Below are 24360 nucleotides of genomic sequence, written 5' to 3' on the forward strand. Positions count from 1 at the left end.
AGACTATTTTTAACCTAGAAGCCCTAAAGTCTGTCCATTTAAAGCACAGACCTCTATTACGTATTTGAGCAAACCATTTATTTTTTTTTCTTTTTATAGATAGCTCAATCTTCGCAGGTATCTTATATGACTGACTACAAGGTGGAAGGTGTCTTAGTGTTATGTAATACACATCTGGTACTTCGCAAACAGCGCATGCCACAATAAAACTACAATACCCACGAAGCACCAAGAAGACGGTTGACGTTAGATTACAATGGCTCATGGGAAAGTGGAAATACAAGAATTGTAAACGCCAACATTTCGTATGTACACATGAAAGTTGAATTATTCACGGGACCAAATATCTATATCTATCTTTTTAAAACGAACACATCAACAACTTTTGAATGTTCCCTTAACCTTAGTTAATACCGCCTTGCCCGGTAGCTAAAAAAAACTACAACTCCCAGCAAAAGATTTAACCGGAAGTAGAGTCGAAATGTCAACAGATACATGGAGCTGTCGACATGAAACAGACGATCTTTTTTTAATTACAAAACGTAGCTTTAATGTTTAAAAAAGTCGGTTGAGGATGAGAGGCGTTATTGTTAAAGTCTTGTCCTTTTTTCTGTTGTTCGTAAGTTTTTGTGCGTCAGAGCGAGCAGAGAGGGAAAACTCACTTGCCTTGCATGAGAGAGATGACGATGGAGGAAATGTGAACCAACAGGACAATATTATAGCCGAGGAAGGGCAGTCAGTAGAAAACCATGAAACAGAACATGGTTCGAACCTCGATTCAAACGAATTACAGAAGGATGGGTCATCGGTCAGGTCAGAGACGGCAAAAACTAATTTCAGTACTCTCTCTGGATTAACTTGGCATATTGTACCTAGCTAGAAGTAGTTTCAGTAGTTTGGCTTGTACACGGTACAAGCCTAATCATCTTTTGTATGGATGCCAAATAAATATTATACTTTCTAATATTACAAGTACAAAAATACATAGACAAACATAATTTCACCAAAACAAAATCTGTATCCCATCTGTTTAAACTGGGTAAATGTTTTTATGTGCTCCATTCAGCTCTACCTAACTTAAACTTAGACTAGATCAAAATGGCAGCTGTTTAAATGCAAGACGTAACTGAGCCATATTGAGATAACTGACATAGTCACCTCTGAATCTAATCTGTCTGTCGCCTTGCAGTAAGTCCAATGACACCACCGACAACTACTACAATGACACCCTTCACTCAACAACAACTACTGTCAAGCCAACTACCCCGGCACCCCCAACAGTCAAGCCCATTCTGCCAGTGCAGACAGGGGTTAAGGCCCAAGAAGAAGAACAGTCCAGTGGGATGACCATATTCTTCAGCCTGCTTGTTATTGGTTAGTGTGTTTTCACCCATCACCGAATAAGTCTGACTCCATATTGTCTGTCAAGATCACTGTTTGTCTGAGCAAACAGGATAGACCAAAAGAAGTAAATTGTTTTACAGCAGGAAATCTGCATCTTGTGGTTAACAAAGCATGCATAATTCATCCCGTACCCATAATAATGGAGAACCAATTTAGTGTTTTATTAAATCAAGTTTGTAGATGGGGATCTAGGATGATACCAGTGCATATAGAGGATGTGGTTACACACTGAAAGGACATGAAGTACCATCCAAAGTAGCCATTATGCACATTAGTCCACTATCTCGCTGTCAGATTATAAACCAAGATACTATCATGAATGACACATGTACTTACTATTTAGACTGATTTACACTGCGAAAGCATGCAGTTTTAGTTGTAAACTAAGAAAACATCTCATTGGTTTAAAGAAACATATGGAAAAAAATGTTTACTAAACTAGGAAAATGGAAAAATTATCTCAGAGAGCAGTTTAGAAGCCACATAGTTGTATATGTTGTAACGTTGCCTCTCATTACCTTGCTGCATGAATGAATTTGGCCTCGGGGTGATCGTGGCTCAAGAGTTGGCAGTTTGACTTGTAATCGGAAGATTGTCGGTTCGAGCCCCGGCTTGTACAGTCTCGGTCGTTGTGTCCTTGGGCAAGACACTTCGCCCGTTGCCTACTGGTGGTGGTCAGAGGGCCCAGTGGCGCCAGTGTCCGGCAGCCTCGCCTCTGTCAGTGCGCCCCAGGGCGGCTATGGCTACAATGTAGCTTGCCGTCACCAGTGTGTGTGAATGAGTGGATGACTGAACGTGTAAAGCGCTTTGGGGTCCTTAGGGACTAAGTAGAGCGCTATACAAATACAGGCCATTTAATTCAGCATTTCCCATATGACTAATAATTCAGGTTTAATCAGTAAATCTCTCCTGGATTCAGTGTCCAAGAAATTAAATTAAATTATTAAGAAATTTAATTGGAGCTCAATGGTACTCTTCGTCTCTCATTGACATCCCTGTGCATTTGGTTACTGGAAGGAAGGCAGCTTGAGAAAAGATGACAATACTGTAATATTTGGGAGACGGTGTGATTTTATTAACATGGATGTATGTTTCTCTTAACACTCACCCCCAGGTATTTGCATCATATTGGTGCACCTGCTCATCAAGTTCAAGCTGCATTTTCTTCCAGAGAGTGTGGCTGTTGTGTCCTTAGGTAAGTACTGCTTATGTATTATATTTGTAATTGCATTTGGCATCATACTAAAATTTTAACATCATAAGTGTATTTGTCCAAGTAATTAAAGTAGAATTTTATTTCTTGTTATCTGTCATATTTATGTTTACATTAATGGAGGTTCACCAAAAAAATTATATTATGTCAACATATTTCCATTTAATTTAAAAACCACCAACCAGGCCAGAAATTTGGGTGTAGTGATGGACTCAGACCTAAACTTAGAAAAACACATTAAGACAATATGATGTCTCAACAGGACCTGGAAAAACTAGTCCATGCATTCATCTTTAGCAGGCTTGATTACTGTAACAGCATCTTTACAGGTCTACCTAAAAAATCAGTCAGACAACTACAGCTCATTCAGAACTCTGCTGCTCGAGTCCTCACTAAGACCAAAAAAGTGGACCACATCAGTCCAGCTCTGAGGTCTTTACACTGGCTGCCTGTCCGTCAGAGGATAGACTTTAAAGTTCTGATGCTGGTCTATAAAGCTCTGAATGGTTTAGGACCAAAGTACATCAGTGACCTCCTGACCCAGTATGAACCTTCCAGATCCCTCAGGTCATCTGGATCCGGTTTTTTATCAGTTCCCAGAGTCAGAACCAGACACGGAGAAGCTGCATTCAGCTTTTATTCTCCATATATCTAGAACAAACTCCCAGAAAGCCTCAGATCATCTGAAACATTCAGTTTATTTAAATCCAGTTTGAAGACTCACCTGACTCAGCTGCATTTGAATAAAGCACCAAATTCGCATTGTTTTATTTTTAAGCTTAAATTTCAAAACTTATATTTTAACTACTGATTTTATCTACTGCTCCTTTTTTTCATCTTAAATCATCCTTTTTATTTGTTTTTGTTTTGTTATGTCTCTGTAAGACACTTTGAATCACCTTGCTGTTGAATTTTGCTATATAAATAAACTTGCCCTGCCTAATTTAGATAAAACACTTAGCCTTCAGACTTATCTGAATTTTAGCATTTTACAATGAACGTTCTGTAAGGAACTTTATTATGTCAAAGAGGGTAATCCTCAATTGGATATTAAGAGCTCATGGCAGTGCAGCCTCAGCCATCTAATGTTTGAACCTTCTGTTTGTGAGGAGCAGCCAAACAGAAGTAATTTTCCTTCAAATCGGTGTGGCCTTAAAGGCAGAAGAGCAGAAATGGCTTATTTCAGACAGTAGATGAATTGCACCAAAGCATATGGATTGTTTTAAACGTTGAGATGTCTTTGCATTCTTGTTAAAAACATGAGTCAGTAGCTTGTAGAAGAACCTTTCCAGCAAAAACTTGGAAGTAATTGATTTTTGTATAAATGAACAGTCTCTCGTAGCATTGTGGAGGAATTTCTTTACAACGTTGCTTCAGCTCATTGAATTTCGCTGGAATTTCTTCACGCACAGCTCTGTTAAGGATTGCAATCAGGTTGACATCTGAACTTTGATTGGGCCATTGCAGCGCCTTGATTCTTTTTTTCTTTTTTTTCAGCCATTCAGTCCTTTTCCATGAACCAATTTTGGCCAACCTTTAACTTTCATGTAGATAGCCACATATTTAAAGCAAAAATACTTTGGTAAACAGAGGAGTTCACAGTTGACTCCACAACAGCATGGTACCCAGATCCTGTGGCTGCAAAACAAGATCAAATCATTTTTAAAGAGAAGTGGCTTCTCCTGGCAGCTGTTAAAAGCAAGCGGTATTTGTTCAGTCTTTTTCTAACACGCTTCACTCAGGGCTGTAGTGTCTGAGATGTAGCACTTGGGTTAACATCCCAGGCTTCAGCTTTTATAGAGGTAACACACACTTGCTGATAAACAGTTAATCAGACATATTACCTCTTTTGTTGTACATGTACAATTACAGTAAAAGTCTATTCTATTCATTTTTATGTTCATTCTTATGGCAGCATTAAGGGGGGGGGGGGGGGTAATTCGTTTTTCACAAGACTTCATATATTACTCATATGTTCTATACACACAGAGAGACTCAATTTTCTTCTGTGTTATGCAACAAAATGAAACAAAGGGTAGACGACCTAAGGGAAATCATTTTTCTTTAGGTTGTCTGTGTGATTTAAGATGAGCAAACACTAACTCATTGGTGCCATTTGCAGCCTTATTCAATATTTAAGAAGTACTTAATTTAAAAAAAAAAACCAAAAAAAAAAACAAGATGTATTTCATTTTTCTCCTGAGGTGCAGCTTTGCTTCCTCTGTGCAGTCGATTTAGGTTAATTCTCGTTCTAATTCTCTCCACCAGCTTCCTCTTTACATGTCTGTGCAGTTACACTCGCTATAATTCAGTGACACCCATCTGTCTTCACCCTGAAGGCCTTTTGCTTTTGCACGACCTGCTTGCTGCATATAAGACAGGCCTCGTCACAGGGGACTCTGCTGAAGAGAGATAACACACTGCTTACAAATCAGAAAAGGCTGCTTTTCCTTCCTCATCACTTCCTTTTTCCCCATCTATTCTTTGTATGTCTTCCTCTGCACTATCACTCTCCATCTGCCAATATATCTAGAACTTACACACAGCTTTGAGGCTCGTGTTTAATTTCTGTCTTCATCTTATCTATCTCCTTTTCTCGACTCTTTACAAAGCTTTGTGTTTCATCACCCTTTTAATTAATGTTCTGCTGGGTTGTGTAGAAAGAGAACTGAAGCCCCAGCAGGATGTTCTCAAAGACAAAAGTATAACCAAAGCTCTTTTAAACAAGTTATAATTGAACTATGATGACATTTATGAGGTATTTACTGTAAACCACTAAAATAGCATGTGTTGCGTGATTTTCATGAAATTAAGTAGTAAACTTTTTTTTTTTCAAACACTGGTATTTCCTTACTCTTTCCAGGGATTCTAATGGGAGGCTTCATTAAGATCATTGAGTTCCAGGAACTGGCCAACTGGAAGGTATAGTTTTACTGGGTTTCAACATGTTTTTTTTCTTCTGTCAGCACTGCACTTGGTCCAAATTTAAAATGTAGCTTTTTTTGGTTTTGATTACTTTAGCATTAGGTAAAATAATCACATTTGTCTACACTGCAAGCACACAAACAAATACACATATGCAGTGCATGTCCACAGCTTAACCCATAGCAACCTTTCTTATCTCCACGCTGCACTCACTGCTCTCAGATTCAAAATGTGTGGTTCTTAGTTTTGCTTGATTTTCTTAGAGTGGAGTAAAATAATTACATTCCCACAAACGCACAAAAAATATACAAAAGTATTCTCTAAAACCTTTGCCCATTTTATACTTTGGATAGATACAGTGATTGATCATATTTAGTGCAGTTGCATTCCTATGTAATGCACAGTCTTGTAACTTGTAATGCAACAAATTCCATAGAAAATCCCTTCCCACACCTGCCCAAAACATCTGCTTTCATTTTTCATCTTTGCGTCGTATTTCTTTCTTCTCTCATTCATTAATTTCCTGGTTCCTGTTGTCACAAATGTCATCATTCATATCATGCAAACTTTGTTATCGACCTGTGACATGCACCATTTTTGTGCTTGGTATGCCCCCCCCCACAAGCCTTTTCCCCCCCGCAGTTCTCGGACCCTTTAATTAACATTCCCTGTTCTCTGCCAGTGAGTTAGAAAACAAGTGAACAGGAGAGGCACAGGGAAGGATATGCAGAGTGAAAGGGAGGCAGGAAAAGAGGACAGGTTATGCCAATGTTTCTTGCACACAGGGTCCCATTGTCTTTTAAGCTTGGAGCCCCCAGGGTATTGCTGAGTCATCTACATTAGTAACCAGAGCCCCTGGAGCCCCTTTCCACACATTGCCCCAGTCCTGTAAATCTCTAGACTGCTATGTCTGTATTTGTGTTTAAGTTGTAGCAAACAAGCCTGCTCTCCTGTCTATGTCTAGGCAGCAGTGACTTCAATAGTAGTAAAGTAATATGAATTACACTATGGCTTGCAGCTGCTTCTTTGCTGGAGCATGGATATGCTAAGTGGTTTATAGCCCATTTGAGACCTGAAAAGACCTAGGACACAATGCAAATGAATTATGTCTGACCTATTTGTTTTTTAAAAAGCTTCCGTGAAGCACGATGAAACCAGTTTGAAGTAAGATTGCCAGTGGCAGAACTGGGCTTCTGTAAGCATTTTTTTTTTTTATTGTTTACTTTTAATTGCAGCTGTTTTGAAACTGTACATTTGTTTGTAGGTTTGTGCTTTATTTTTATAATTAATTAAAGGGATCTGTTCTCCCTGATCAATGTCTTTTGGTAGCTGCCTGTAAGGCTGGCGCCACCTCATCCAACTAGAGCATTTCTACAGCTGGCCCACTTGGTTAATCTCGCCAGCCTGGAGGACTGCCCTATACCCTGCCTGAAGGGTGTACAACTCCCTCAGGCAGCAGCATCCTGTTATTGCTGGATTTGCTCTTTCCTTTTTACCACCGATCTGCTGTCTTTGCTTTTGACAACTGAGCTTTCTATCTTCAGTGCACTCACTACAACCCACCATACAAAGAGAGCCTTTTCCTGTGTGCTTTTTTCTAGCACATGCAGGGAAGGCCTCTCTGTTTTTTCCTTATACTTACCTTCATCCCCCCCATCTCTCCCATGTTTTCTGACACAGATTGTGGAAGTAGCATGCTGGTATTAAGTATTACAATCGTAGAAATTTGTCTCATCGCCAAAACAGAGAGAGATAAACAAGAATATTTGTACTCCAAACAAGACCTCTCTCTCTGTTTAAGCTTTTCTGTATTGTCCTATCTGGGCTTGTCACTTTGCTTCAGTGGCAGCAGTGGTGTGTTTTAGCCCCAAAGGGCTGCACATATTTTATTAGATGTCTCCCACGCCACGGAGAGAGAGAGCGACAGAATGAGAGAAGTTTTAATTGTGGTTTTAGGGGCTTTTTTGTGCTTTTTTTTATGTGGTGATTTCACCGGTTGTCAAAATCAAGCCTCCAGGGACCCTGTACTATAAATGAAGGTCTCTTCAACATCTGCACTCATATTTTTTGTTATCTCTCAACTCTCTTTTAACTGTGTTCTCTTCATCTTTGGCATTCATCTTTTCTCATTTAGTTCAAGCTCTGTATCAGCTCTTCTCCCGAGTATACCCATCGTCAGCTTTCTGGTTTTATCCATTTCATCTTTCCTTTCAGCTTCTGAAATCTCATTACTCCTCATCAGTCCATAACTTTCTCCAGTTTCAGGAGGAGATTGCAGTGCTATCTTGCCTAAAGTCTAGTGCTTTGTCAGTCAGTGTAAATGTAACGCCCAACAACATTTGTTTGTCCCAAAATTCTAAAGAACAATTCTTTCTCCTTTAGACTGTTTTATTTAACAATTTATTTAATTGTTTTATTCATTGATAAATATTATTTATTGCACTCCACTTTTAACCAGTCTCTTACCTGCAAAGTAATGAGAATCCTTTGAGGTATGTGTAGAGAAAAACCAATGTGTACTTGTTCAGTCCTCCCAGTTGGCATTTTTATTAGCATTAAAGGAACACGTGCATTGGTGCCTTGGGAGTACAGTGGTAGACGTCAGGTCGCAGTGCACGCATGGCATACTTTCATGTGTCTCTGGTGTTAATATTCATTCCTGAGCACCTGGCCTGAAGACTTCTGCTTGACCTAAATGTCGAGAGAAACTGGTAACCTGGAAGCAAGAGTTGGTCTACTTTTCCTGAAATTTGAATGTTTTGGAAAAACAAAGTAAGCAAGGGCATAGCCTTTTAGCATAAGCATACAGTACATCCTCCGCAGGCTGTCCTCAGTGCTTGACCCTCTGTGCTTGTAGCCATGGTTTTGTTGATATTGAGAAATTTACCGTCTGAACTAAAATGACTGCTCCTGCACCCACACGTTTGGTTTCTTTTTTTGTGGTTCTGTCTCATCTTATATCACTCCAGTTATACTCTTTTAATTCTAAATAATTACTTAGAAAGGGAAAAAACAAATACCTAAAAGCAGAAGATTATGCAAGAAGTTATGCCAGCATATTTTCAATTAAAATATGCTGGCATATTTTAATTGAAAAGTTCTTAAACCTTTTTATTAACTACTTAATAAAAATAAGTAGTTAATAAACTACTTATCGTGTTTGATAGCAAATTCTATAAAAATAGTGTCTCAAATGGTAAATTGGAGGATTGTGGAATGGGATTGTGTATGTGAGAAAAAAGTTACGCACTCAGGTGTTGCCGGCCTGTTGCAATACTTTCCAGGAAAGCCACATCAAGTGTGGAAATAACTGTCTAAACGTCCATCTGCTAATGGGGTTGTTGGGATTGAAATTCAGGTTCAACCAGCCGTCATGACAGGCTTTCATAATACAAAGAGGGAGATTGTTGACTGAGTGCTGTAAATATGGCTCTGCCTTTTTCAAACTTTCTAACAGAAGCAACCGCCGTGTCAACCGCTCAGAAATATAACTTGTGCATGAACATTTATTAATGCATACTGTGTGTTGACACACCCGTCCAAACACACTTTGGCTAACACAAGAACACACGGTGCATGATGCACAGACACATTGGCAGCTAGAGCGTAAGGCATGGGCACATGATGCCTGTGCCTGATCTTGGAGGCTGGCCCAGTTAGCTGAGAAGCAACAAAGATTGCATTATTTTGCTGAAATAATCAGAGAGCCAAGGTCCCTGTGTGTGTGTGTGTGTGTGTGTGTGTGTTCTTGTTTATATGAACGATGAGCTCACAGCCTGTTTACAGCATGTTGAAGTGAGCATGTTTAAAAGCTTCTATAGAATGGTGAGTTGCCTAATAGGAAGGCAGGGCAGGCGGTCCTTAGACAAATACCTGTTGGGTGTGTGTGTGTGTGTGTGTGTGTGTGTGTGTGTGTGTGTGTGTGTGTGTGTGTGTGTGTGTGTGTGTGTGTGCTCATTGTTGAGGAGTCGACATCCAAATTTGTTTTGTCAGATAAAGAGCTGTAACTATAACAGCTCAGGCAGTCCCCCTCGCCCTCACCGTTTCTCCTCCCCCATGACTCATTAGGTCAGCTGATGGTCACTGTACCGGCTTTCATGTGTCCGATGAATAATGTGGAGTGTTTGTTGAATGTGTAACCACAAGTTAGTGTTTTATCATTTACTGGCATGTACATACTTTTTGCGTTAACAGTATTGCTAAGAATTCCTGTTTAGATTAACAATGTCAAATGTGTAACAGTCCAAATTATTTAAGTGCTGTTTTTCTTTGACTAGCACAGTTACATTTCCCTTTAACGTTTTCAAATGTTTTCTTTAAATTTGAAACTATGACTCAATGCTTGCACATGTCTCACTTTACAGTAATGACACTTGCAATTGTACTTGTACCTCATCAGTTTGTTACTATTGACCAGTTTGCAGCTCTAATCCAAGGTTAAAGGCAGCATTTTGTCGCCTCTCTGCTGCAGTTTATTTACCAATAAAATGTTTTGTTTTTTATTTTCCTAAAAGGAGGAGGAAATGTTCAGACCCAACATGTTCTTCCTTTTGCTTTTGCCACCCATCATCTTTGAATCTGGATACTCTTTACATAAGGTACGTGTGTGTATGAGGCTGGATTTACACAACCAGCACCCTCGTGTTCTTAGAACAGTACAAACCACCACATATATTTATAAAGGACAAAACTGACCTTTAGGCGTGACGGAATAAGATTCATGAGACCAAAAGTCTGAGCAACCCAGCAATAAGCTGGAGCCTTTTAGTATGTGTGTTACATTTACAAATGCAGTACCTACAAATCATTCAAAAGCAGCAAGAGGCTTAAGCAGGTCACCTGTTTGTGTTTTCTGTTTTGATAATTGAGTTTTTGCTCCCTTTGTTTTTATTTTATCAATATTTTATTTATTTTTTACATTATTAACTGGCTTCATTTTTTCCAAACAACTAAAAGGTCACAGTCTTTTTAGTTTTTTACAACTCTCTGTGAAATTATGCTATAATTTTTTTTGCTGGCAGTATCTAATACTTAACCTGCATGTTCTTGTGTCTTCAGGGTAACTTCTTCCAGAACATTGGTTCCATTACCCTCTTTGCTGTGATCGGCACAGCTATCTCTGCCTTCATAGTTGGAGGAGGCATCTATTTCCTTGGCCAGGTGATGTTTCTATTAATCTAGTAATCAACACAGGCCCGTGGCACACAGCCCTCATTCAGTTAAAGAGTATGTGACCTCATGATATAATATTTTCAATGTTCTGTCAAGGTTTTGTTAGTACAGGAAATGTTTAATGGGATATGCTCAAAAATAAATTATTGCTGCATCACCATTATCACTTTCTTATTGTACAAATCTGTAGCACTGATATCGACGTAATCAGATGTTTTCTTGCAGCTTAACAATCTGGGGTTTTGTTTTTTTGTTTTTTTTGATAACCCTCCTCACAGGCTGATGTTATCTATAAGATGACCATGACTGATAGGTGAGATTTTTTTCTAAGCATTTACTGTGAGCTTTCTTACTTCATTGTGATGGAATTTTTCTGTGTCAGATAAAACTTGGCTCAGTTTTGCTGACAGGTGTTAAGCCTAGTCTTGGACTAAACATGTATTTCACTGATGAAATCACATACTGAGCTGAGATCATTTTCTGCTAGTGTGAATTCTTTGAATTTACCATTTTTACATGAGCCACAAAAGGTCAAAACTTACTCACTAGTGTAACTTACTCACGTGGGAAAATTAACAAATTTCCCACGTGAGGGACTAATAAAGATTATCTTATCTTATTCTTTTTTTCCCCCTCTATTCTTAATAACACCCTCTTCCTACTTAGTTTGAACTGTGCCCTCTACATCTGAAGGGTTTGTCTTTTAGGAGTTCAAAGTAACAGGATAATCCACCTACCAGAGACATATCCAGTACAAACACAGCATGTTACTCCACACCCATGTGTTTTTTCTAGCAACTAGCACATTCCGGCAGTACTTTAGCCTACGTATTTTATTTGTTTTTGAATGAAACAAAGAAAATAACTCAGAAATAACTTAAAGGAGTTTACATTTGGGGGATTTTTTAGAATGTAGGGTACATAGCTCAATAGATTTTCTGATGGAACGTCCCAATACAGCCTCTTGACTTCTTGAGTAATTGCTCCATTTTTACACCTGTTTCTGCGGTTTTTTGTTTAGTTGGTTTTTTTGTCAGTTTTTTTTCCCAGGAAACTTTTGATAATCTTTTAATGTTTTATTTTCCTAGTACTAAAGTGTGCTACTTTGTATGCATTCGGACTCCTTTAAAGTCAGAGAAAGTAAAAATCATATTTCTTGTCTCCTGCTTCCTCTTATTTATTTTGGAAATGTTTTTCCTCTTTTACTGCCCACATGTGTTTGTGTCTTAATTTCTTTTATGAATGAAGTAAATCGTTCTCATTCCCTTCTACTTTGCTGTAGCTTTGCCTTTGGCTCACTGATCTCAGCCGTGGACCCTGTAGCTACCATTGCCATATTCAATGCACTCAACGTGGACCCAGTCCTTAATATGCTGGTGTTTGGTGAAAGCATTCTCAACGATGCTGTCTCCATTGTCCTCACCAAGTAAGGACACTCCTTCATGACTTGAATATTCTCCATTGCACACACTGGCACATTTACATTTTCCCAGTCTTTATCAAAAAGTAGGCCTAAGGACAGCATGCATAGAGTCTGCACTCTGCAGATGTTATACAAGGGTTAGATGTACAACACAACATAGCGTCTTAAAATCTAACAGCAACTGAGGCCAAATCCAAACTTCTGTTTTCATATTAAAACAGCTTTTTACATTGATCACTGTACAGATGAGGTTTATTTAATAACCTTGGCATGTAGGCACTACTAGCATGATAAAGCAATAGCTGCTGCTGGCATTGATAAGTTCAGCAGTCCCTGTAATTCTTTATCCATGCTGAATTAACCACTGTTAGTAGAGGGCTGATTTAATGTGTTTCTACTGGAAAAGTTCTATGTGACAGGGGCTTCACAAATCAAGGTATGACGAATAGTGAACATGGATGCTTCTAAAACTCTCTTTTTCTGTTTGTTCAGACTAAAACAATTTCTAGCTAATATGGGTCAGCAGGATTTCCAAAAGTCTCAATGTTTCAATTCTTAAAACACTTGACTGGATCCCATGTTTAATTATAGTAAAAATTGTTTCAAATGAAAACATATTAGTATGCCCAACTTGCTTGACTGTGATCACCTCATTAAGGTCCATTAAACTAGACACATGGGGGATAAGATATTTCTTGTGGCATTTTGTGGTCTGTAATAGACATTTACTGTGGCAGTCATATAACAACAAATAAAGATCCCCAAATGCTCATAGAAATCAGCAAAAAATTACATGTTTCAAAACATCACAAGTACTACACTTCTAAGATTACTTTCTTTCAAAGTAATTCAACATTTGTTACAAGCACGGACTGCTATTAGTTCATTCAAATTGCTTTTACAGGTACCAGTTAGACAAAATGCAAACAAATACTAGCTATAAAGTGGGATCAGAATAGCAGTACCTGCTTTTAGCTGAAATCATATTAGCCCATTACAGCACTTACTGAACTGCAGCTCTCCTGATCAGTTTAATTTTATTCAATCATATTGTTGGTGCATAAAATAAGCTTAACATTTTTTCCCATTTTGAAACAAAGGCCATTGAGTTCACGAAAGAAGAGAAGGAAATGCGATCATTTAAAGTAAACGGTGGCATTTCATTTACAAGAAGACCATGAAGTTAACAGAATAAACATAAACATTAGCCATTGTTTATGTTCGGACACACTGGCAACCTGGCCAAGGTGTACCCTGCCTCTCATCCTATGGCCACTGTGATAGAGGCTTTAGCTCCTCTCTCACATTGGGTCTTGAGAGAGAATGGGTGGTGGATTAGGTAATAATGCAGTTATTACTGCGAAAATCTTCACAAGCATATTTCAAACAACTTGCTCTTACATCCTGTAAGAGGCTGTATGAGCAAGTTGTCATTTTTCTAAATTGGGTGGTGTATTGCACTTTGAACAAAACAGGAAACAATAGCATGATCTGCCAACCACAAGAGTTACAATCTATATACAATCTATACAACTCTGTGAAAAATACATCATTAAGTAACACAATAAAGATCTACTGATGTATATGTATAAAATGCCTACATTTTCAGTATTTTTTTTAATTAAATTTCAGTTCAGTTTTCTTTATATAGCGCTTCATTCATAACAGCACTCAACTCAGGATCTCGGGGCATATGTATTTGTATAGCCTGCTGTCTCACGTTATACTAAATACTGATGTTTGCAATAGTGAGGAGAAAAAAAACTATTCTAACAAGAAGAACATTCTTGAACCAAGCTCAGATAGGACAGCCACCTGCCTCGACCAGGTTACATGAGGAGAAAGCAAGGAGAGAGAGAGAGAGGGATATTTTTCATATTAAAACATATACTCATGTGCTCTTGTGCTGACTTATATTGTCCTCAAGGCTTAATTATTTGGTTGAGTGCAGTAGACCTCTTAAACACACCAACAGTAACACACCGGTGGCTTAAAATTTTGATGTCAGGCATTTTCCAACCTTTGAACTTGACCTAGTTTTTGCAGATGACTCATTTTGCTTTCATGGGTAAGACTGAAGAGGATAGAAATAGCAATATATTTTGATTTTATAGACATTAAATTACTGGATGTGAGCAGGCTGCCATCAAAATCGGGAAAAGGATGAAACCCAGTGGCTGGAAGGCTGAAAGTGGTCAATGTCTGAACTTATCACTGAAGTTTGTCTTGGCACACCTTTAGATTTTCTTCAGAATATCTGCTACTCAGAATGTTTATCTAGTTTCTACTGTTATTATCTGCTTACTGACTACCTCAGACAGGCGACAGAAACTTGACAGACAAGTTTGACAGAAACAGTGTTCGGGTCTCCTGTTCACACACTAGCTTCAGTATCTGCACTCCCTTTATTGCTCCTTATCTCTCCTACTCACTACAGGATAAATGTGCAAAGTGATCTTAAGTATCCGGGTGTCTCTGAGGTCTAAATGAGTGCATAAATAATAAATAGGCTGACTGAGCAGCCCTGGCAGTGTGCTTATTGTTAGCACCCAACAAAGTGGTTTTCTTAGAAAGCAATCATGTAGTTTGGCCCAGCCATTTCCAAACGCCACGCAGAAGCTAATGCTTTACCTTGGAAGGCTGTTAATAAACATTGTGATTATAAATAGGATGTAAACTGTGAATCCAGCTAAACTAATATTTATGAAATACACAACATGCAACATTTTTGGTGCCAGCACCAAGATAATCATTTGTCACGCTATAAGAGATTTTGGTGTTTCTGGTAATCACAGATCACAGTAAATGTTTGGGAACTTTTGTCTTACAGTTTGTTTCTTATTGTGATGAAAATAAAGAAACAAGTTGAAATGTATGGTACAAATATCTCAGTTGAACCAACAGGATAGTTGCAGTATGCCTGCTCTCTCCAGCTCCTAATTTTGGTGGAGTGTTTCTGCCCTCTAGTGTCAACTGAAGATATTACGGGACTAAATGCATCACAGTGCCACTGAGATTTAATTTGTTACTTTCCTCCCTTTTTTGTTTTTCAGCACAGCGGAGGGTTTCTTTTCCCGCTCAGACAACTCCACGGTAACAGGCTGGGAGACTTTTCTACAAGCTCTGGGTTATTTCCTTAACATGTTTTTCGGTTCTGCTGCACTGGGAACCCTCACTGGACTCATCTCAGCTCTTGTATCCAGCCGCCATTCTCCTTGCATGTGTTTGTACTTTATATGTGTGAGAATTGTATTTTCTGGTCTGGCCTTATTTCAATTCCCTAACTTACTGAATCAGTTTCTGAAACACTTTGACCTGAGGAACACGCCATCGCTGGAGTTTGGGATGATGATCATCTTTGCCTATCTTCCCTATGGACTGGCAGAGGGAATCAAATTGTCTGGTGGGTCAATACAATCACATGCACATAATGAATACATGAATAGTTTTGTATGTTTGACTTTTCCTCTGACCTCCATCTCCCATCTGTTTCCACCTACAGGAATAATGTCTATCCTGTTTGCGGGAATTGTGATGTCTCACTACACCCATCACAACCTATCTCCTGTCACCCAGATCCTTATGCAGCAGACACTGCGCACTGTGGCCTTTATGTGTGGTCAGTAGATTCTCGCTTAGCATCCCAGTTCACCGCTGGCTGTCATTATCAGAAGTTTTCACTGCTTTCTTAACTTCTTTCTCCAGAGACGTGTGTGTTTGCGTTCCTCGGCCTCTCCATCTTCAGCTTCCCTCATAAATTTGAAATGTCATTTGTAATCTGGTGCATAGTAAGTTGTCTTTTATTGATGTCATTTTAATCTGTCTGCTTATTCCCACGGTAATCAGGAATGACAGCTGTTCTCTCTCTGTAGGTCCTGGTTCTTCTTGGCCGTGCTGTGAACATCTTCCCTCTGTCATTTTTGCTGAACTTCTGCAGGGACCACAAGATCACACCTAAGATGATGTTCATCATGTGGTTTAGTGGTGAGATGACATGACTAATGTGTTTCGTTAATTACAGGGCGTCATCTTTTTATTGGTGTCTAAACCACACTCATTACACTAACACAGTGCGCACATCTCCGGCTGCAAATGAAAGTAGAGTTTGTGTTATTCTGCAGCTGTTGTGGAAAATCGGTTGCGTTTATCACATTTTTGATAGAACATGGACTGATTTTAGCTTATCCTTATCAAAAGAATGTCTGATTTCTTTTTCTCTGCTTTATAATATAAAAATGAATTCATAATCGATGTTTTTTGGCTGGGTAAAACTTAGTGTCCCAGAACGCTGCTACATGCTGCATGTGAGATGCATCGTCAAGGTCAGAGGTCAAATTTTCTGAAATTCTTGTGAATGCGACAGCTAGTGAAAAAAGAAAAGCATCACTGAAGCAGCATTTTCTGTATTCAAAGATTAATATAGTCACTGACTTCTGTGTAGTTATTTAGAGATCAAATGAATATTTTGCTTCGACTTTATTTTTTAACTCGCAACAGAAGTGAATAAACCTGTGATTTCTGTGAGGTCGGACAATAAGATTTGTCGACTGCATCAAAAGTGCCTGTAGGAGTAACAAAGTACTGCTTAACAAGATGACTTCCAGTCTCAAGACTCTTTAGCAGCAAAATATTTTATCGTGATAATTTTGCAAAGAGTTTCTGAAGAATTGAAAACTGACCAGAACAAGCAGGCTGAGTGTTGTGGAATGCAGTCGGGGTAGTTGAAAGAGAGAGTTAGAGGAACACACCACTACAGCAAAGAGCATCTGAAAAAACGTCTCTAAAGATAGTCAGTCAGAAAATCTCTCCAGAAATTTCTGCTATGATGCTATCTATCGTGCTGAGGAGGTCTGAGTCTGTCATTGAAAATAAAGGTGGTATGAAGCACTGAAGCAGTAAACTTTTTTAGCAAAGACTTCACACTGTGGTGCCTGTTTAGTAAGTCTAAACTTCTAGTTTTTGATATAGCAGACAACCATTGTCCTACTGTTTTTGAACACAATAAACATCATTTAACTAAACAGAGACGTGCTCCTGTTGTATATCTTGTGCATTAAAACTAAAATGTGGAAAAAGTCAAAACACATCGAGCTTTATATGATAACCATTTCTTGTGAAAGCCATTATGCTAAATGTTTTCTTTTTCCATTCATTCTGCTTTTTTTCCCCCCTTCTTTGCTAGGTTTGCGAGGTGCTATTCCCTATGCCTTGAGCCTTCATTTGGGTTTGGAACCCATTGAGAAGCGTCAGCTAATCGGCACCACCACCATCATCATCGTGCTCTTTACCATTCTTTTCCTCGGGGGTGGCACCATGCCACTCATCCGCATCATGGACATTGAGGATAGCCAGTCACGGCGTAAAAACAAGAAGGACGTCAATCTCAGCAAGACACAAAAGATGGTAATGATTGAAGCACCCAGGGTTCTAGCACACGGGGGGCACACAGAGAGTTTGTTGTCTGTATTGGTACTAGCTGCGCCATCCTCTCATCTGCCATCGGGCTCTTTCTGCGCACTTCAGAGGGAAAAAACATCAAAGGGTTGATTGTGAAGGACACTGAATCAGTGAGGGGGAATGGACTGCTATCATAGAGATTCACACTTGAAAACACCAAACCTCTGACAGGCACAAATAGACCTTAGCCAGTGGCACTAATAAATTTTTTTTCCCAAATCAAGCTCTTGTGTTTAATATTTCAGTTAACTGTATTAGCTCTAGCTCAATATAATGGGTCATTCTTTTGAAGTAGATCCTATTATTGAGGTCATTTGAAGCTAATGGTGGTGTGTTTTCATGACTTGCATGTATAGTATTTGCATGTTTGATGTCTTCCAAAGCTAAGTGTTACCCCCTGAGGTGCTAGCTGCGAGATCTATCAAATCCCCATTTTTCCTTACGGGTCTCCAGCCCTCTTTGATGTAATTCACTCTTTGGTCCCTTTGCTCTTTCCCTCTCGTCTTTGTTCCTTCTGTGTGTGATCTTGACTCACCAGTCTCACCGCTTTTCTGCCATTTGAACTTTTTCCTGCGTTCATCTTTTTCTCCTCCTTGTGTTGTTGCCCCCTCTAATTTAATTGCTTTATATGTTTATATGACTTCAGCCTCTGTGCTCATCTTTCTCTACAGGGTAATACCATTGAGTCAGAGCAGCATCTATCAGAACTGACAGAGGAGGAGTATGAGGCTCAAATCTATCAGAGGCAAGACCTAAAGGGCTTCATGTGGCTGGATGCTAAGTACCTTAACCCCTTCTTCACTCGCAGGCTTACACAGGAGGTAAGCGAATCGGGGGGAAGTCTTTTGTGTGGCACATAAAGCTTAAAAAAACGATCACAATCCTTTGTTAATACTTTGTTATTTTCCAGTTGTCATGCTTTGTCCTCAGTCATTGGGATTTATCCACAATTAATATATATCTCACATTATCATGATGTATTTATTCATTGCGAGGGGCGTTTTGATTTGGATGAGAATCTGTGTCGTCAGGAAATGTGTAAAGATGCCTGCATGAACATTTCTGCCCAAGGGTTTATTCCTATATTTATATTTATAGTTTTCTGGGGGGGGGGGGGGGGGGGGGGGGGGGTGTCATGTTATGTAGGGCTTTGTTTCTTGTATCAAAATGAAACTGTCATGTTTAGACACAGAAACAATAATCTAATAGAAATATTTGAGAAATATGTCTGAGCAATTCTGACAACTACTTGTGGTGAACAAGTGTCTAAATGTTTTTGCTTTAAGACTTCCAGATCTTTTGTTTTGTCCAGTTCTCTGCATCTTTGTGTGATTATTTCTGTATGTGCATGTTCGTTCTAACATATTGCCAAATTTTTGTGTGTCTGATGTGTTTTAACAGGACCTGTTACATGGCCGGATCCAAATGAAGACTCTGACCAACAAGTGGTACGAAGAAGTTCGACAAGGACCGTCGGGCTCTGAGGACGACGAAGAAGAAGCCGAACTTCTCTGATCACTTTCACTGTTTGTTTTTTTTTGTAAGCCAATTTATGGACATTGTGTGGGCTGTGGTTTGTGTGTCCCTCTGTGAAAATGAGCATACTTTTCATTTCCTCCACAGGAATGTGTGGAATGTGTCAAGTCACAGTCCGAGTAAAACTCACATTTAACACTGTAAAACTGAATGAGAAAAAACATGTTGTTACTTTGTAAAGAAATTGGCAGGATATCTGATTGTATGCACCATTGACATGTTGAACAGCAGGAAGAGAGTTTTGCTGATTCTCAGAAACTTTTCTCGTGTTTTTCTTTCTTTTTTTGAATGAATCTTTCAATCCAAGGGAAAACTCAAGTGATACTGTGATGAAAATGTTCAGTTCTAAAGCACCTTATCATTTCTATTTGTCCCTTGCTTAGTTAAAAGTACAATGGAAGTTTTAAAGATTGTGAGGGGGAAGATACAAAACAATGGCGCCAATGTTTATATACTGCCAGAGGTTTGAATAGCTATTCAACTGGATTTAATTCTCTCCAAGTCTCCACATTTTTGTTAATTAATTATTCTGAGTAAATTTTAAGCATATATATTGATACATATGTAATAAAGATTTTTAAAAAGGACCAAGTACCGGGCAACAAAAGAAATGCAGGAGAGAGTTAAAACTAGTTTAGCAGGTGGGATAAAACTAATAGTTAAATGCTAAATTCTAGACTATTGCTCTGAAAAATGGGAAATTGCTTTCATTTCTATGTATACTTTAGCTCTAAAAACAATTAACTTCCATGTGTTTATGCTGATTTGTGGGTAAGATTTCTGTCTCTACACTGTCTAAAAGTGGACCTTGTTCACAAAGTATTTCCTTTGATCCCGGGCACCAATGAATGTCAGATGGCAATGTCTTTTTTTTTTTGTATTTATTTGAAGAATATTTATGTGCCGTTTATGGATAATGGCTTCTATACAAGCTCTGTGAGTACCACAAGAATATAAAAATAAATAAATATCTCTCTCATATATATACACATATATATGTACACATATGTACACACATACATATAATATAACATAATATAAAAAATACATTCCGTTAATAATTGAATGCATTAGTACTGGAGTTAGGCGACCTACAGGGAGTGCAGAATTATTAGGCAAATGAGTATTTTGTCCACATCATCCTCTTCATGCATGTTGTCTTACTCCAAGCTGTATAGGCTCGAAAGCCTACTACCAATTAAGCATATTAGGTGATGTGCATCTCTGTAATGAGAAGGGGTGTGGTCTAATGACATCAACACCCTATATCAGGTGTGCATAATTATTAGGCAACGTCCTTTCCTTTGGCAAAATGGGTCAAAAGAAGGACTTGACAGGCTCAGAAAAGTCAAAAATAGTGAGATATCTTGCAGAGGGATGCAGCAGTCTCAAAATTGCAAAGCTTCTGAAGCATGATCACCGAACAATCAAGCGTTTCATTCAAAATATTAACAGGGTCGCAAGAAGCGTGTGGAAAAACCAAGGCACAAACTAACTGCCCATGAACTGAGAAAAGTCAAGCGTGCAGCCGCCAAGATGCCACTTGCCACCAGTTTGGCCATATTTCAGAGCTGCAACATCACTGGAGTGCCCAAAAGCACAAGGTGTGCAATACTCAGAGACATGGCCAAGGTAAGAAAGGCTGAAAGACGACCACCACTGAACAAGACACACAAGCTGAAACATCAAGACTGGGCCAAGAAATATCTCAAGACTGGTTTTTCTAAGGTTTTATGGACTGATGAAATGAGAGTGAGTCTTGATGGGCCAGACACCTTCTTCAAGCTGTGGTACAGGAAGAAGTCTGCATCCTTCAAGAAAAACATGATCTTCATGCAGGACAATGCTCCATCACACGCGTCCAAGTACTCCACAGCGTGGCTGGCAAGAAAGGGTATAAAAGAAGAAAAACTAATGACATGGCCACCTTGTTCACCTGATCTGAACCCCATTGAGAACCTGTGGTCCATCATCAAATGTGAGATTTACAAGGAGGGAAAACAGTACACCTCTCTGAACAGTGTCTGGGAGGCTGTGGTTGCTGCTGCACGCAATGTTGATGGTGAACAGATCAAAACACTGACAGAGTCCATGGATGGCAGGCTTTTGAGTGTCCTTGCAAAGAAAGGTGGCTATATTGGTCGCTGATTTGTTTTTGTTTTGTTTTTGAATGTCAGAAATGTATATTTGTGAATGTGGAGATGTTATATTGGTTTCACTGGTAAAAATAAATAATTGAAATGGGTATATATTAGTTTTTTGTTAAGTTGCCTAATAATTATGCACAGTAATAGTCACCTGCACACACAGATATCCCCCTAAAATAGCTAATACTAAAAACTACTTCCAAAAACATTCAGCTTTGATATTAATGAGTTTTTTGGGTTCATTGAGAACATATGGTTGTTGTTCAATAATAAAATTATTCCTCAAAAATACAACTTGAGAGGTAAGTGACGGAAGTGATGTTGTAGGTGACGTCAGACGCCGGAGATTTTGGCGGAGAAAAAGCAAATGGTAGCATAGAGTTTAACAAAGGTTTTCCAAGCTTCAGTATTACCAAATATACTAATCAATTGTCATATAACTAACAACATCTATTTTATCATCTCTAACACCCTGGAGGACAACGGGGAGAGTTTAGACGCTCTCCAAGATTACATCGACCGCTGTTTTCAAGATTTAGTAATGCATAAGGCCCAGAGTGCATCTTCCCCGGCCAAAATCGAGACGCCGTCATCGAAGAGAAGTCGCCAGGCAGACTCCCCCGGTACAACATCGCCTGCCGGCAAAGACATCGCAGAAATCCTGGAGTCCATCGACAAGCGATTGTCCAGTTTCGATGCGAGGCTGTCCCTGGTGGAGATCTTACACCGGGAATTTAAATCTCTGAGAGAATCCCTGGAATTCAGCCAGCGGCAGGTGGAAACGCTTGCCGCTGAAAATGCCACGCTACGGGAGTCGGTTAAATCTCTCACCGATAACGTGACCCAGCTAAACATTGAAAATAAAAAAATAAAAGAGTCCGTTATCGATTTACAAGCCCGTAGCATGAGAGATAATCTTGTGTTTTCTGGTATTCCAGAAACTGCCGGAGAGGACGCAGAGGCAACGGTGAAAAACTTCATTAAAATCCACCTGAAGCTGCCGGAGGACACCGTAAAGAACATCGACTTCGATAGAGTACATCGCTTGGGGGGCGCGCGGTCGCGGACCGGGAGACCACGGCCTATCCGGTTGTTCAGTCTGACGTCACTAGCCGTGTCTGGGTCTAAACTCCGCTGCAGGTCCATATATCAAACGATCACTATGGCATTACTGAGAGTTGAAAAACTGTCTAAAGTCTTTCATCTTTAATAAAATGATCAGCATTCTGCTCTACCAGGTGTAACAATTGAGTTTAACATCCAGGCATCCATGAAAACGGAATTTATGACATTTAAAGGAGTTAGAAGTTAGCAGGGAGTTAGCTCGCTAGCTTCTATCTAAATACAATATAGCATGTCCTGACTGCGGGGTTTTGGAAACAAATTAAAACGTACAGCTCTGTTATCACTTCCAGCATAAATGAAGACAGAAAACTAAACAGCAGTAACGTTTGTAGGGTTTAGGGTTGCCAACTCCCTGAAAAATAAATAAGGGACACCTCGTGGCCAGGGCTGGGCAACCCAGTTGTCTTCACCCTTCCCAGTGTGGTAGCTCTTTTTTTTGTGTGTGAAATTATTTTTTAACCATTTGACTTGAACTTGATTTAAGCAGATGCATATTCTTTGTGATATGACTATATGTGAAACAAATGATCATTTAGCCATTTATTTTTAGCTCAAAATGACAACATTAACACAGTAAAACAGGTCTCTTTCTTAAACAGAAGCCTGTCATGCTTAACTTTTGAGAATATAAGTAAATCTTTCTTTAAAAGAACTCTGTCCTGCTTAACTTAAAATTATATAAATTAATAGAAAGCAATAGAACAAAAATATTCTTGTAACAGTGCACATATAGTGCATTTAGTACAATTGGCTTCAGCTGAGGTATTATTTCAGCTTTTCTAAAGCTAATCAGCTGCTCCTGTTTGTAAACCCGCTTGTTCCCATGATTACGCATCATAACTCATCATCATTATTCATCTATGTATTACTTTTATGTATTAGTCATCTATTTGTTGTAATCATTTATCCTTGCAGTTGTTTATTACACAAAATAAATTATATTATTACACTTCTGGCCACATAGCGCTGATATTCACTGCACATGCCCATATTAACCTTAACCAGAGGGTTTAAAAAACAAACCAGTGTTTACATACCATATCTGCTTCTGCCATGCCTGGTGGACAAGAAATTGGTTAAGGGTTCCCCGAGCTTTCACGCCCCTCGTGTTCTTCATGTGCCCACCATTAGAAGCATGCCTATGGAAAAAGTGCGCCAGCACACAGTGCAGTGCGCTTTATAGTGCACTTTTCCAGCCAGGTGTTTTCCTTTTCCCATTCCTCCCTGTACTTTTGCAGCCTTTTTTTTCTTTCTCTGAGCGAACAAACATTGCTGCTCTAATGCTGGGCTTACACTGTGCGATTTTTGGCCCATTTTGAGCCGATTTTTGAGTCGTGCGACCGATTTGGTGATCGGCCCGATTTTGGCCTTCATCGTGCATCGTGTAGTATACGTGGGGTAACGAGAAGCGATTAACACCTCGAGCAGCTCCCGATCATCAATCGCTCGTGAGGGTGTCACCACAGGCGCTCACATTGCTCACGCGCAAACACATAAACGTCGGTGAAAAAGATGGAGCAGCACGGCTGTGCAGCATGTGATCTGGACACAAGCGATGGAGGCACAACTTGTAGAACTTTGGAAAGCTCATCCGAGCCTTTTCGATGTGGCATCACAAAATTATCACGACCATAACAACCGTGAAAATAGTTGGATTTACACTGTTGCTCAATCACAGCTGCCTTATTAATGTTTTTCATTAGCAATTTAGCAAAGTTGATGGTGGCGGTGTGCGTGTCTGTGTGAGTGAAAGACAGACACAGAGAGAGAGCGACAGATTTTCTGTTATAACCTTCATTTTATGGAGGCACAGTGTGCCGTCCGAGACTTGCACCGCAGTGTCGGCGTTTGTTTCCCTGTTGGCCGGTATTTTCTTCGTAAGCGACCTTTCCTCGACCAATGAGATAAGCGATAATCTGACTTGTCATACTCGAATTGTCATAAGTGTGCTGTCAGCG

The 24360-nt window shown here is 39.4% G+C and overlaps 1 protein-coding gene across 2 annotated transcripts; it reads left to right on the forward strand.

Moving 5' to 3' along the window:
- The first annotated feature begins 459 nt into the window (after positions 1–459).
- slc9a8 (solute carrier family 9 member 8) lies at positions 460–20002 on the forward strand. 2 transcript variants are annotated; one of them, XM_080897966.1, is made up of 16 exons: positions 461–813; positions 1190–1374; positions 2519–2599; positions 5481–5539; positions 10057–10140; positions 10601–10702; positions 10993–11027; positions 11997–12140; positions 15191–15332; positions 15435–15540; positions 15640–15756; positions 15843–15925; positions 16010–16121; positions 17320–17540; positions 18266–18415; positions 18996–20002. In XM_080897966.1, the coding sequence occupies exons 1-16, from the start codon at positions 575–577 to the stop codon at positions 19107–19109; spliced, it is 1974 nt and encodes a 657-aa protein (XP_080754092.1). In that variant the 5' UTR covers positions 461–574; the 3' UTR covers positions 19110–20002. The 2 variants fall into 2 exon arrangements, with proteins under 2 accessions (XP_080754091.1, XP_080754092.1); XM_080897965.1 differs by having other exon boundaries at positions 460–813; positions 15435–15756.
- The last annotated feature ends 4358 nt before the right edge of the window (positions 20003–24360 follow it).

Source organism: Rhamphochromis sp. 'chilingali' (assembly GCF_963969265.1).
Source record: "Rhamphochromis sp. 'chilingali' genome assembly, chromosome: 12".
Lineage (NCBI taxonomy): Eukaryota > Metazoa > Chordata > Actinopteri > Cichliformes > Cichlidae > Rhamphochromis > Rhamphochromis sp. 'chilingali'.

Coding starts and splice junctions, on each gene's coding strand:
- slc9a8 (XM_080897965.1), top strand. CDS start 575: ATGAGAGGCGTTATTGTTAAAGTCTTGTCCTTTTTTCTGTTGTTCGTA. Junction 814..1,189: donor AAGGATGGGTCATCGGTCAG/GTCAGAGACGGC, acceptor GTCGCCTTGCAG/TAAGTCCAATGACACCACCG. Junction 2,600..5,480: donor TGTGGCTGTTGTGTCCTTAG/GTAAGTACTGCT, acceptor TACTCTTTCCAG/GGATTCTAATGGGAGGCTTC.